The sequence below is a fragment of the Euleptes europaea genome, chromosome 7 (assembly GCF_029931775.1).
Source record: "Euleptes europaea isolate rEulEur1 chromosome 7, rEulEur1.hap1, whole genome shotgun sequence".
Lineage (NCBI taxonomy): Eukaryota > Metazoa > Chordata > Lepidosauria > Squamata > Sphaerodactylidae > Euleptes > Euleptes europaea.
In genome coordinates, this window is record NC_079318.1 from 26,240,218 (window position 1) to 26,255,169 (window position 14,952).

The following is a 14,952-nucleotide window of genomic DNA, read 5'->3' on the forward strand; positions in this document are numbered from 1 at the left end:
ATAGTTTCTGACTCCATGAGTCACTTGGCCAGTGCAGCTAGGTTTGGAGATCCTTCTGTCCTAGGTCTCACCAGAAATTAGATGCATCCAGTAGCAACTCTTCTATAAATGGCTATTGCCAAACTTTAATTCAATGAAGATATGAAGGCTGTGAATCTGAATAACTGGGAGAAGCTAAACTATTACCCTCCTCCAGCCATCCAATTTTGTCTAAACCCTGTTTACCAGCTTTTAAATACTACCACAAATAGACACTATGCAAGAATCCAGATGTTAGGGCCAGTGGCCTACATGCAGGAGAGGACACAAGCTGTCATCGGTATATACATGAAACTCCATTCTAAATTTATAAAGTTCAACCATTAAACATACGCATTGTACACAGGTACACATGACCTGTTGGTCCACGAGCATAAAGAACAGAATAAAGGAATAAAAATAAAGGTACACAGGTTCATCAGTATGATCTCTCTTTAGTTTACTTTTGGTTTGGACTTTTAAAAAAATAGGGTGGTAAATGGCTTTGATGAGATACCTTTCACGTGTGCTTTCAATATTACGCCTGAGGGAAAATATAAACATGTTGGGTGGGATCCAGACTAAATTGGCAATTTCCACCAATTCCCCCTTCCTGCTGCAGATCCCGATATCATTCCCAAGGTCCCCTTCTCCCCCAGAAGCAGCATTTTGTGGAGATCAGTACACTGCGGTGGGCGGGGGGGAGGGGAGTTAGAGGCAGGAAAGTTCCATTCTGCTCACAGAAAATTTAGTCTGGATTCAGGCTACAGTTTCCTTGAAAGGAAGGCACCTTCATCAGCAGAATGAAATTGGTTTTCTTCTCCCTGCTGCTGCAGCCCAAAATGCTATTTCTAGGTGATGGGAGGCCATTTTGGGAAGCTCAGGGGGCGGCAGCAGCAGGGGTAGGCAGAAAAATCCTGTTCTATTGATTTCAGGACCTTCTGCTAATGGAAAGTAAACTTTGGATCTAATCCATTATTTGCATGCACAAACTGTGTATCCTCCAGCTGTCAGTCCCATTTGACCCACTCGCAAATCAGAATAAGAGTAGCTTTGGGCATTCAAAACACACGAAAAACAGGAAACATTATTAACACCAGAGCAGTGAAACAAAGTGACATGGATCTTTCCTGTCCTCCCTCTTCCTCCAACAAAATTCTGAAACCTCCAACAAAACAAAACAAAACAACAACAAAAACCCACTAATCCTGGAGATGGCAGTACCTGGATGGACAAAATGCCATGAGATCTGGGGGAACTGTAGTGAGGTGGAAAAAATGGGTGCAACTGCCCTGATCTTCCTCTTCTACCAGCAATGGTTTCAGTTGTGGAAGTCTCTGCTAGGGTTGCCAGGTCCCTCTTCGCCACCGGCGGGAGATTTTTGGGGCGGCGCCTGAGGAGGGCGGGGTTTGGGGAGGGGAGGGACTTCAATGCCATAGAGTTTAATTGCCAAAGCGGCCATTTTTCTCCAGGTGATCTGATCTCTATCGGCTGGAGATCAGTTGAATTAGCAGGAGATCTCCTGCTACTACCTGGCAGTTGGCAACCCTAGTCTCTGCTGATGTAGCAGTGAGGTAGGGCTTATATGACTGACACCCTTTCCCCAATGTTGTCCCTAAGGCAATGTGGGGATGTTGTTGTTTTTGCACATGCAACCCCACAACCTCCAGAACCAGCTTTTTGGAGATCTTTGGGATAGCTGGGGAAGGCAGGAGACATCTGCCTCCACCAGTGCCTTCTGTGAGCACTTATTTGTTCACAATGATTAGATTCAAGAACCTGTGTTGCATCAGGCAGAAGCGGAGCAAATATCCTCACCATAAAGAATTTTCTAATCTAAAGTCACGATGATCTAGCTAGGTACACACAACATATACTGATACAAGCCAATTCAAGTAGAGGTGAAAAGAGCATGTCGGCTCAACCCTTTTCCCTTCCTAAATGAGCTTCCCCTCCCCCCAACCTCTCCTGTATGTCTCAAGGTGGACACAGTGCCTAAGCTCAGACATGTCGGATGTGGTGCCCATGCTTCAGCAAACTCACAAAGGTAGGGCTTGCACACTGAAGCAAAGGGACAGAGCTACCACACGCACCCACATTCCTCTATGCATCCTGACTTCTCCCTATATGTACATACAACACATATAGGGGGGAACAGAAACCATTGTTTTATAGTCTGAAGCCTCGTACGCTGAATTTACAGGCAAGAATTATTTCCCTCCCAGCTACTACAGTCACTAACAATACACATACTACTGTACTCAGGCATGAAGCTCACTGGGTGACCTGGGACCAGTCATTTTTTCCTCAGCTTAACCGAACTCACAGCACTTGTGAGGATAAAGCAGAGGAGGACTGAACCAGGTATGCAGCCCTGAGCTCTTTGGAGAAAGGGTGGGATAAAAGTTCAATAGACAGGCAGGCAGACATTTCCTGCTGTTGCCAGCCCCTCTTAAAAATGACTACATTCTGACTGTCCTGGACCATGATTTTATGGAATATGTACTAGAGTCTCCACCCTTTAGTCAAAAGTTTGTCGAAATGTAGCTCTGCTAATAAAAGGCTGATATGGCTTTGAATGGGATTAGAATTAACTTAGACCCTTTGCGAAAAGCATCAGTACAATGCAAACCTTGATTGTATAAAATAAGCTTCTGCCCAAGGGTTAAAAAAAATAGACTCAATGGCAAATTAGTCTACAATTATGATGCTTTTAACCACCATCAGCTCATAACTATTACACAAATACTTTTATCTGATGTCAAAGCAGACTTCGTTCACTATCAGCTGAGAGATATTTTCAGCATGTTAATTCTGTCTGCTTTTACCATGAAACCTTGGAGGTATATTTACAGGAGGCAGCAAACACAGTTGGAAAGCTTCCCAAAATGCCCTTTTCAGCAATACACCAGCAACTTCTCCTCTAAATACACTTAAGTGGTATACCATGTTACATCATGCTATACGCACACCACAAGCATTGTATGCATACAATCAAAGGTGAGAAATACCCTGTCCTTGGAAGCTGAGCTGAGAAGACCAAGCTATCTATAATTTTTATTACTCATGACAGTGCCCAGGTTTGTAGGGGAAATTAATCTAGAATCAGACTGCCCTTGAACTAATGGCATACATCTACTACTGAGAAAAAACTCTTAGGATCAGCTAAATGTTTGTAACAGAAGCCCATGTACATTTCCTTATCTGATCAGCAATTATGTAAGCTAAGAGAATTTTGAAGAAACTATAGTGAAATATTTTCACAGCCTCAGACGCAAGTGTTGTATCCAGGAATACAATAAAGGTTCAAAAGAACCACCTGAGCCGTGCCAGTCACAAAGTCCTTACAAATCTTCTATTTCAGCCTTTACCAATATCAGCTCAAAATTTAACTAGCCTAAAAATTCCATTGAAAACCCGACAGATAAAATCTGGAACTCTTATTTCATACAGCAGTAAATGAAGTCTGCAAAAACAACCTTAGTTTTCAACTTCTTCCCAGTCTAAGAAGAAATAAAGACTTTACTGTAATAAAAGGTCTTGTCCCTTGAGCAGAAGTAGTAGTCTAGAATATACAGCCTTAACAAAGGTTACAAAATAGGATAAAATCAAAGGATAGGAATGCCTTTTGCAAGTTTTCAGAAGCACTACGGAATTCACATATAGTATTTTCATCACTGTACCTATACATAAAACGTAAGAGTTTATTATTTTTACAACTCATACCATAATTTCCTGAATAACTACTCTGTATTAAACTGTAGGCTGGTTAGGCAAAGTTAAAAAAAGAGGCAGTTAAAACCTTAACAGAGAATCTTCAGTATCAGCCTCTGATTTGTCTGATTAAGGATGACTTCATTGCACATAGTTCCACTATAAAAACAGAGAAGGTGTGACTCATGCTGGCTACCTTTGCCAGCACAAGGGTGACTAACATGGCCTCTCTTCAACCTTCTTAGATAAAGATGATAGAAAAGTAATGCAAATCCAAATGGCAGAGGAAAGATGATAAAGAGTCTATATCAATATTAGTGAGAACATGTTGGGCTTGTCACAAAAAAACCTTTGCAAAGAACATATTCATAAATCAAGCTTTCAAAAGAGAGCCTGAGGATACAGCAACATGGAAACTCCACAGAGTAGAACATTAAGGCATCAAGAGACTTCAAGAACATTTTGGCAAAATATTAAACTTGTCACTTGCCAAAAGCACTAAATTATGGCAACAAGCCATAACGATAAGAAGATGCTCAGATATAAAAATAACATCATCACTAAGCCAAGATGAATCTTCTTCAGAAGTACGTGGCAACAAGAAGCCAGGTCCAGCCAAGTGAAAAACCATTGTTTACTGCCCATTAGTGTGCACATGAAGACTAGGATGCTCAGAGAGACTGGTCACCCAATTTAATGCTGAAAATAAAATATGGATTCTTGCATGCAATCATCCAGAAAGAACTTCAATTTTTCCAAATGAAATCTCACCTTCACTTTAATTTCTTGGTAAACTACATGCATGTTTTCCATATTGGACTATGAGAAAAGTGTAGAGATTTAGCTATGTTGTACTCAACACCACATGATTGAGAAGACTTAATGGGGGAGAAGGGGACTATACCATGCTATTTACTGCTTAAAAGTATTTTTATAAATCTGTATCAGAAGTCTGGATAAGATTATTTTTCCTGACCTGTATGCTACTAGTAGCTGTAGTCATATCCTATAAAATAAATTATTTTATACAGTATAGTTAATCTTCATAGAGCAGCAATATTGAAAAAAAATCAATATTTAGTGTGTATTTTAGAAGTGGAAATACACTAGTGTGTTTTAGAAATATTTTAAGGAAGTAATCACTAGCTAAATCTCAGTTACCTCACATTCCATCCGCAGTAGTGCACCAAGTAAAGGACTTCTCCACCTTCAATATCAGAATCTTTAATACTAGCTTCGTACATTTTTAGATTTTTCCCTCGTCCATACCGCACTTGGACTTTCATGCCTGGTGGATAACATTCAAACTCTTCTTCCTCATTGTTGTCATTGTGGTCATCTTCCTCTTCTTCCTCCTCCTCTTCTACTTCTTCTTCTTCCTCTTCATCTTCCTCCTTAATGGGGCCATGGCTTGAAAGGTTTAAAAAATGTCAGTTAATGATAAAAATACTTGAAAAAAAATGCTCAGTGCCAATTGGCGTATACTGATTAATACTGTGGATGCACAGAGGGTGAAGAACAGCAGGCTCCATATATATATGTATATATATATATGAAATCCTTTAAAGATGAGATTTTTTTTAATTAGTATTGTCAACTGACAAGAATATCAAGCACCAGGATCAGTGACAGAAAGATGCTTTAAAATTCACAGAAGATTTTAAAAGATGACTTGGTTTAATGAGAAATGTTTATTGCATCTATGAAGACTAAAGATGCCCTCATAGACCAAGATGCTACTGGTTCTGACTATAGCCAGATGCTACTAGATCTGACTATTTTCCCCATCTTGGGTCCATCAATAACTATAGATACATATACTTGCTTTTTTTTTTTTTGCTGCGTGCATCATAAATTATTCTTCAGGAACTTAATTGTGATTCAATTACAGTGGCTTGACTGAAAACAGACTGCTTTACAGACACTCTTTTCTGACTAAGGTTGGGATCCAAAGAACTGTGCACCTAATTCAGCATTCTCGAGGTGTCTTGGTGCTTGTTTTTCAAAAACTGTAGTGCCCCATTCCTCGTTAAACCACTTATTTTCAAAAGGTGTTTTAAAAACAGTCTATGTATGGGGAGAGTATTGTGTTCTAAGACAAAAGTCCCAGGCCCTCGTTCATGTTCAAAGCAGTTTTTTTGGATCCTGGATGACATGTGGAAATATTTGTGATGCAGCAAAAGTCTTTAAATTAAAAACCTCAATTCAATATTTTCATCATATATTAAGACTTTTCTAAAACAGATTTCATTTTGGCTGTCTCTCTCCAAAGCACTGGGCAGGAGGTTTGTCACATCTCCTACTAAATCTAATACAAGGCAGGCACCCAAAATTAGCGGCTGTTTTTGAATGTTTAGGTCTGGATACAAAACAGAGAACATGCAGAAAAGAAGCTTTGCTAGCAGTTTGTCTCAGCTGCTTCTGCTGTTAAAAAGGCAAATTCAGTACAGAAGGTAGTTTGTCTCTTAAGTGGTAGGGTACTGTTGTGCCAAGAACAGACCGCAAGACTTGAGCTACTTACACAGTTTTCTTTTGCATTATGTGTGTCCTTTCTTTGCTTTCCAACTCTAACAATTACCCTCTAATCATAAACTGGATTTGGGAATGTACTTTATGAATATTAAAAACATTTATGCTTAATAATTGAGCACCTTGTAGAGAAAATCTTAAAACTAGAACAAATATTTTTGAACAGGGTAACAACTATACAGAGCAAGGTGCTCTACTAACTATATAACATCATACGTTAAAATATTTAGTATAAACAAAAGCCCATTTCTCATATAACAAAATGTAATCCAGTTATGGCTCTGACCTGGATGGCCCAGGCTAGCCTGATCTCGTCAGATCTCAGAAGCTAAGCAGGGTAAGCCCTGGTTAGTATTTGGATGGGAGACCACCAAGGAATATCAGGGTTGCTGTGCAGAGGAAGGCACTGGCAAACCACCTCTGTTAGTCTCTTGCCATGAAAACCCAAAAGGGGTCGCCATAAGTCAGCTGCGACTTGATGGCACTTTACACACACACAATATCCAGTTACAATTTGATTGATGAGGATAATAATAATAATAATAATTCCACTTTCCAATGAACTAATCTTTAACATGTCACATTCTGTAACTTTCAACTGCACTGAAGATGACACTGAGATTACTTACTATAGTGTCTATTATGGCCTTTGATTACAGTTCAGAAAGCTCCATTCAGTAGTACTGATGGGAATTTGGGTTCACCAAGGTTTTTTTGTTTTAAACTCCCATAGCCACCCTGAGCCCGGCTTTGGCTGAGGATCAAGGGTGGAGTATAAAAATTAAAAATGAATAAATAAATGAATGTGTAGGGCACACTAAAATTTCCAAACTGGTTATTTTGGAGGGGGGGGCAGAATACAGAGGGGCCTACTACTTGAAAATGACAGGAAAGGTAAGGTATAAGTATTTAAACTAATTATAAAAAAGCAAGAACTAAAGCTCAGTTGGATGATAAATTTTAGCTGTGTAGTTAGTTGTACTGCAGCCACTGTCTTTGAGTTGTGTAAACTGCCCTTATCTAAAAAGGTTTCATGAACAGCTTCTCGATTGCATTACCGTTATCCCCATTTTAACAAGTTTATATAGTCAGTGATCCATTCCTACAAAACTATCTTATTAAATATAAGGGAACACACTGATTAAATCCTATTAAACTTTTTTTTACGATGTCAAAATTATATCAATGGTATATCATGCTGGTATGAAATCTTCATTGTTTAAAATTACAGAAACAGCCATTTATGTTTCCCATGGATTTTTCTTCAGTTCTCCCGCTCTTTTTAAAACAATGAGTTTCTAACCCTCATGGTTGTAAAGAGAAGTCTGGGGAAATTATGAGAGTGCAAAAAATTCTGACTGAAAAGCATACAGTATAATCCTCATATCCTGAGAACAGGCTGTAAATCTTCTGGAAGTAAATATCAGGATTTTATATATATTTAAAAGTGGTAAAGAGTGATTTGCAATCCACAGATGGAAGATACAAAGATGCAACTAAAGTCAAGGATGTTCATGTTAGGGAAAAGCAGAACTGTCAAGAATACACGCTTGCATGTTTTCCAATTTTTTTGTAGATCTTTTACTATGAAGATCTTGTTATACAGACAGGAAGCAAAGTAGTGAACATCATGAAGCAGAATTCCTTAGGAAATATGTAGCCGTCAGGGTAAATCAGTATGTCTTGGAAAAACTTTACTTGACTCGTGTCAACACAAAAGGCAAATGCTATTCTTGTATTCTGGATTCTAAAGTTGATAAGCCAAATACCAAAGGTAGTTGTAGCAGGCAATAACCTATGAGATCTCAAATATTTTCCATAAAGCTGTGACAATAAGATGATTTGGGCTAGTGTTGCAAAAGAAACTGAATGACCATAGCATTATTGATGTGTTTTGCATTCTAGAGCACTAAACTGGTATGGTAAGATGAGGATGTAAGCAGGTTTCGTATGTACACTATCTCAAGTAGTTCATGTCCCCAAAAAAGAGGAACTTCAAAATTTTAATAGAGACAATGGAAGAAAGCAGTCAGCAATAAAAGAAGGCCACTACATTAAATATTTAGATACCTACTTGAAGATCATGAAGTAAATCTTGCTTAAAAGTACAATTGAAATATTAGCTAAAGCGAGCAAGAGAAATACTATTTGATGTAGAATATTTCACAGAGGAAAAACATCAGATGTCCTTGGTTCTAAGTTCTATGTAGACAGATCTTTATTTGTTACATTAACGCTGACAATGCACTAACTCTCACTCTGGGGTTTTTTAGATATTAATATGTATTACCATTAAGCAGAATACATTTCCAGGTTTGAAATTAATATATTTATGCACCACTGATATACTGAAATGAATCATAACCAGCCATACAATTCTGTAGACATCTGACACAGCTAGCAACTGCCCTCAAGAAAGCAGTCCAATGGAAAGGTTAACTTTTTCAGCCCTCTTATTAGCAACATAAGATTTGATCCAAAGACCTTCGTCTTCTGAAAGAGCTATCCCTGATTTCCATGGATACTACCCTCCACCTACAGAACCTTGTGCAACAATCAGTGCATCTTCCAAGCATCCACTGGCCCTCAGGAATGGCTTTTCAGAGGCTGCAGTGGGAGGGAAAGTTTCTCTGTGCAAGTGGAGTTCTCCTTGTTTGGTTTGACAGCAGTTAACTTGAAACCAGCCAGTGAGATTTGAACTTTTTATCCTGACACAATCCAAAATCAGAATGGTCAAACTCCCACCTACTCTGGGGTCCTTCTGTCAATAAAAGAAGGACCCCCAGACTCAGCAAATGGCTCCTCAGATCTCCAGATTTCTGCTGGTCACTCTGCAGGCTTTTCCTCCTTGATTTAATGGCTCCTCGCTCGGTTTCTTGGACCTCAGCTGCGTCTGCCCCTGGACCTCTCCAAATGTCAAGCCTGGCATTTAAGGTTGTATGACCCTTCTCTAAAACTTCCCAATTTCCTCCCTTCTCCCTTTTATAAATGTGCCCTCTTGTTGGTGTGTGTGTGTGAATGCGCACATATGTGTGATTGCTTAGGGGAATCAGTTCTCAGGTGCTTAGTGTAGGTTCTTTACATTTTTATCTTTTTATTTTATTTTGTACACAACAAAGTTATTTGTTCTTATAATCCTTCTCTTCCCCCCCCTCTTTCTTAACAATTTTATTTTGGGGTACCCCTACCAAGATCCACACCGGTATACAGAGGCTACAAGGTCTCGCGTTATTTGTTTCTGCAACCGTTATAAAGATAATTTCCCCTTCTCTGGGTCCAGTTTGGGTAACACATGGTTCAGCAATATGTTTCAACAGAATAGACAACACTGCACCATAATGAGTTTGTGCAAAAAGAAAGGGACTGTACTGGCAACAGTGGGCAGTGTTGTGCTATGGCAGCAAGCAGAATAGTTGCTAGAACTGGAAGGATGAGCAGCCAGGAAAGTAAATGGGCAAGCTCTCCCAAAAATTTCTTTGCAGGAGTTTTTAAATGCCCAGAGAATGCAAGGCCTTGCTGTGGACATGTATTAATCTTTAAAAACTTCAGACAATTAGGAATGCAAAATTTTGCATTACCAGTGCAGAAAACTCAGATTTCTTGAAAATCATATTTTTTAAATCAGGAGTCAGATAAAAGTGCTGGTACAAATACAATACTAAGACCTGAGTAAGATGAATGAGGGAAGAGGGGAACTGATCTGTGCCAAGTGGGAAGAAAGAGCAAATGTACATTACCAAGTTTAATTTCCAATTTGCAAACCATGACATGGATCCAATGTAGAGATGTAAAATTTCTGGAAATTCTGAAGCCACAGAACTTTTTTTTCTGGTTCCTCCTCCCAGAAAAAAATGGAGGTTTTGGAAAAATTGAAATACATGCAATGCTTACTGCCCTATCAAACCTAAACTAATTTTACTGCTTTAGGTTGCAATCCTGGGGGGGGGGGATCTCCATAGGAGCCGGCATGACCCCGTGCCAGCGTAGATGCCACTTTATTACAGGGGCAAACACTGCGGCGTCTGGGAGCAATGCTGCTCTGCTGGCCCCCACCATCAGCGCAGCCGGTCCGGGAACTAAATCCCGGGAAGAGAATGGTTGCACCCTTGTGAGGGAGGCATTCCCGGGGCGGAGCTGCCTTTGGGCAGTTTCCTAACCCCATTCGGCCCAGAAACACCCCCTTGATCGGCGGAGGGGCTGCACCACCTTTTTTGGTGGCACAGCCTCACTGTTTCCAATTAGAATTTTCCCCCATTTTTCCTTTTAAATTTTTTAAATACCCTTCCCCCCCCACCGTGGATCTACCCCCCTTTTTTGGAACTGAGCTGCCCACAGCATAAAATGCATCTTTTACTTAGCTTATAAAAATGCAACATTTGACATATTTATGGATTTTAAAAGTTATAAATGCCTTGGTTTTGTACAAGCAAAATTGCAAATACACTCAGTAGTTGAGAGAAAAATGACAGCTGATGCACCCTATGCTATCTTAGCACATGTATCTTAATTTTGCTATCTGGTTAGAGAGAGCTCAGTTCTCAATGAAACTTTTACGCCATGCAGTGTCTGCCCCACCTCATTCTGATCTTTTTTCTCCCTCCAGCAAGGTAGGGCAATAAGCTACTTTTTACTCAGTCTTTGGGTAAATGTATCACAGTGGTTTGAGGGACAGGTAAAAAGGTCAACTACATCAGGTCAAAATGACAACAGAAGGCACATAACTGCTGAGAAGCAATGAAAGCCATGCGTGCATCCCTCATGAAGATTCAGTATCCTTCTAGGTGCCAGGGCTGGATCTTGGGGGGGGGGGGAGGTCTGGCGCGGGCAGTTGCCCTCAACGTAAAGGGAGTGTGGGCATGAACAGAAGGAGGTCGCCGCACTGTGGCACAGGCGCAGCTGCCTGACCGCGGCCTGGCTGGTGTGTGCGCCGCCCAGCTGCTGCTCTCCCTCTTTTTGTTTCTGCAGGGGCAGCCACCACACACCCCACCCGGCGCATTTGTCTCTGCCCCAGCGCCTGGCTCCAGAGCACATGGCACACCCCCTCCCTTCCTTCTGCCCTGGGCCCTCCTTCCTCCAGCTCCATGCTTGCTAGGTGCAGAAAAGCATCTTGGATTTAAGAGCTGCATGTATCTACAACAGGGGTGGGGAACCTCAGGCCCGGGGGCCATATGCGGCCCCCGAGGACATTTTTTGTGGCCCTCGGGAGCTCCGGGAACCCTGCTGCGGGGGCGGGGCACAGGGCGGCCCTCCCCGAAGGTGTTCCTGGGGCCATGGCTTACAGCGCCCTTGTAGCGCCCTTTGGACCTCCTCTCACCGACTGTCGGTTGTTGGTCGGCGAGAGGGGAGGGGGAGGGACGCTTCCCCCAAGGCTGCCCCCTACAGTTGCGGCATGCAGGAACGCTGCGGCACATTGTAAGCCCCTCTCGCTGCCTGTCGACTGTTGAGCAGCGGGGGGGGGGGAGAGGCCGGCGGCTCCCGGTGGCAGAGCATGCATGCAGGAGCCGATTGGGCTTTTTTTTTTTAATGGACTCTGGGGGGGGAGGGCATGGAGACTGGGGCCCGGTTGCTTGGGGCTCTGTGCGCCGCCGGGTGTGTGTGTGGGCAGGGGAGGTGGGGAGGCTGGGGCCCGGTCGCGCAGGCCGGCATGCGTGGGTGTGTGTGGGTGGGGGGAGGCTTTTCTCTCTTTTCTTCCTCTTTTTCTGTCACTCTTTCTCCTTTCTCTCCCTCTTTTTCTGTCTCTTTCTTTGTCTCCCTCCGTCCTTTTTTTCTTTCCCTCCGTCCTTTTCTTTCTTTCTCCCCCTCTCTCCATTTCTTTCTCCCTTTCTCTCTCTTCCTCCCTCCCTTTTCCTCTTTCTCTGTTTTCCTTCCTCCCTTGCCAATCGACTGTGGGCTGCGCCCCCCTGGTGCCTCGTTTTCTGGGGCTCACCGCTGGCTGCCCTCCCACCTGGGAGGGGGGAGCGGGGGAGCCCTGCAGGCCTTCTCTGTGTGGCCTCTCCTGGGGTTGCCAACCTCCAGGTGGTGGCTGGAGACCTAGCAACCCTAGCCTCTCCCCCCCCCCACCGGGAGACTACATCTGGTATGGCCCCCGAAAGATGTTATAAATGTGCGAATGGCCCTTGGCAGGAAAAAGGTTCCCCACCCCTGATCTACAACATGCCCACTTTCTCTTTAAAATAATTTTACTAATTAAAAAAGGAGAAAATATTTCATAGGAGTCCATTTTTCAAATTTTTCCGTCCCAAAAAAATGATTAAAAGGCCTCGGAAAAAATCAGGTTATTGACAAATGTTTCCAATTCCCCCCCAGGCATTCACATCTCTAATCCAATGGTTTCCTTCTTTTAAGTCAGAAAATTCCTGTTGAAGTCAGAGTCCTTCCTCCAACAGAAGATTCTGCATTTAGGGGAAAGGAACCATTGGATCCAATTGCAGTTTGCAGGTAGCCGGTATTATGGATGCATATATCATAAAAGTAACATCAAGTAATGCATGATGACTATACTTCAAAATTCAGCCCATGAAATGAAGATGGACACATCAGCTCATAAAGTGTTTGGAATTAGAAGGCATAGTTACTTGGCCACACTGTATGTACAGAATTATGGGGTGACTAAAAAAACTAATTCTGCAGTTGTACTGCCCAGAATACCCACATTTGGTGGTGATGAACAGAGACAGCAATGGCAGCAGTTCTTATTATCTAACAATTAACTATTGCCATTGAAATAATATCCTTTGCTGGAAGCATACCATAACTAATCTCCAAAAGGAAGGACTTAGAAAAGGATTAGGGTCACTGCTTATTATTATTATTATAAATAAATAAATATTCCTATTTAAAAGCTTTCAATTTTTTTTCATCGACTTGTTCCAATACCAGCTTCAGCTTTTAGTTCTGAATCTATATCTAAGCATTACAAACTCCACGAATCACAATAGGAAGGTCCGCCATATTGTAATTCATTTAGAAGCCTATTCTCTTTGAAAATGAGGCACATGTTGCAAAACGTTTTAGATTACAAAGCATCAATGTAACTATTCCACACTACGCATTATTAAACTCACTGCTTTATTCACTAAAATCACAAACAAAGAACATAGGAAGAGGAGACTTTTTCAGCACCCACTCCCACCGGTGTTATTTTATTACTGGAAGAAACTAAGGATAATGAGTTAAGCGTTTCGGAATGCTAGAAAATATATGTTACTGAATGGAATAAAAGTGGCAAGAAAGTTCTGGATATACAATATATATGCTATTTTTAACCTGTAATACATTAACATAAATATTTATGCTTTATAGTTTTTTAACAAAAGTAGTAGAATCACTCGTTTAAAAGCATCCCATTCAGTTCAATGTCCTTTGTTACAACTAAAACCAAACAGCAGCAGTTCCACTTGCCAACTTCACATGATTTTTCCAAACACATAGCTCCGTATTAGCTAGACAGCATATAAAAACATGTGAAGTTGGCTTTTATCAAATAATAATACAAATTTGACTTGGAATCTTCCTGTGCAACTGAGGATTCATCCACCTGATACCAAAGAAGTCCCTCACCCAACCCTGAACCTCTCCAAGGTATTGGGGAGATATCTGGAATCTATACTTAGGGTTGCCAACCTCCAGGTGGTGGCTGGAGATCTCCTGCTATTACAACTGATCTCCAGGTGATAGAGATCAGTTCACCTGGAGAAAATGGCCGCTTTGGCCATTGGACTATATGGCATTGAAGTCCCCCCTCCAAACCCCGCCCTCCTCAGGCTCCATCCCTAAAATCTGCAGGTAATTCCCAACCTGGAGTTGGCAACCCTATCTATACTTTTAGCAGAGGAGTCCATTGCAGACCCCAGATACCCTTTATTTTATTTCCCTTGTTTCATTATAACATGGTATAAATCAGATAGTTATATGTTTTCTTTGTGGCCATGGTTTAGGCTTAGACCACCAAGACTGAGATGGAGATCACAGCAAACAATGAAGACGTGGGCCACACAGCTTCAGATGGAGATTGGGGTGGCTACACCATGAGGAGAGGTCCAGACTGGTTTCCACTAGGTAAGATATGCCTCCCCTTGGAGATGGTGCTGCAAACCTCCCTGCCCTTTTGACACTGCCCCACAATATGGCACGCACAAGACTAGGGAAGAGAGAGTAGGATGGGGGGGGGAAGCGAGAAAGGTGGAAGGAGCTGAAAGACAAAGAGGAAGAAAGGGAAGAGGAAGAGAACCAGGGAGCAGAGAAGGAAGACTCCAAGACCTCAAAGGAGCCCTGCAAATTAGGGTAACTCAAAGGGCTAGAAAAACCAAGATCCTCCCAAGGTCTGGCAGGTCAGAAGAAAGTGCAAGATCTTGAGCCTGACCAGGGGTTACCTGGGCATGAAAAATTGAGGTGTTCTATCCTGTGACATGCCTGTGAGTTTAGAAGATGTACCCATAAATGCTGATGACTGACCTGACCTCAACTTGTATGACTATTTTAGAGATCAAGATGGAGATGTTCAATGAACCACTATCCCCCAACATACCATAAGCTGTCACAGTGTGAAAAGGGTTTAGCAAGCTGAAGGTTACCTTTAATAATTTGGTTTGAATACTTTTATAACAGAGAAGACTAAACAGGCCTGAGAGAATACCATGACAATGTTCAGTACTAGAACTATCTTAGCCATGGAATTAAAGCAATGAAATG

At 41.7% G+C, this 14,952-nt stretch overlaps 1 protein-coding gene across 1 annotated transcript in view; it reads right to left on the minus strand.

Annotated features, from left to right (window-relative positions):
* ARID4B (AT-rich interaction domain 4B) overlaps positions 1-14,952 on the minus strand; it is a 110,895-nt gene that overhangs the window by 31,908 nt on the left and 64,035 nt on the right. The window contains exon 16 of the mRNA XM_056853331.1: positions 4,894-5,142. Coding sequence (XP_056709309.1) covers positions 4,894-5,142 — 249 coding nt within the window. The remainder of the gene's footprint in view (positions 1-4,893; positions 5,143-14,952) is intronic.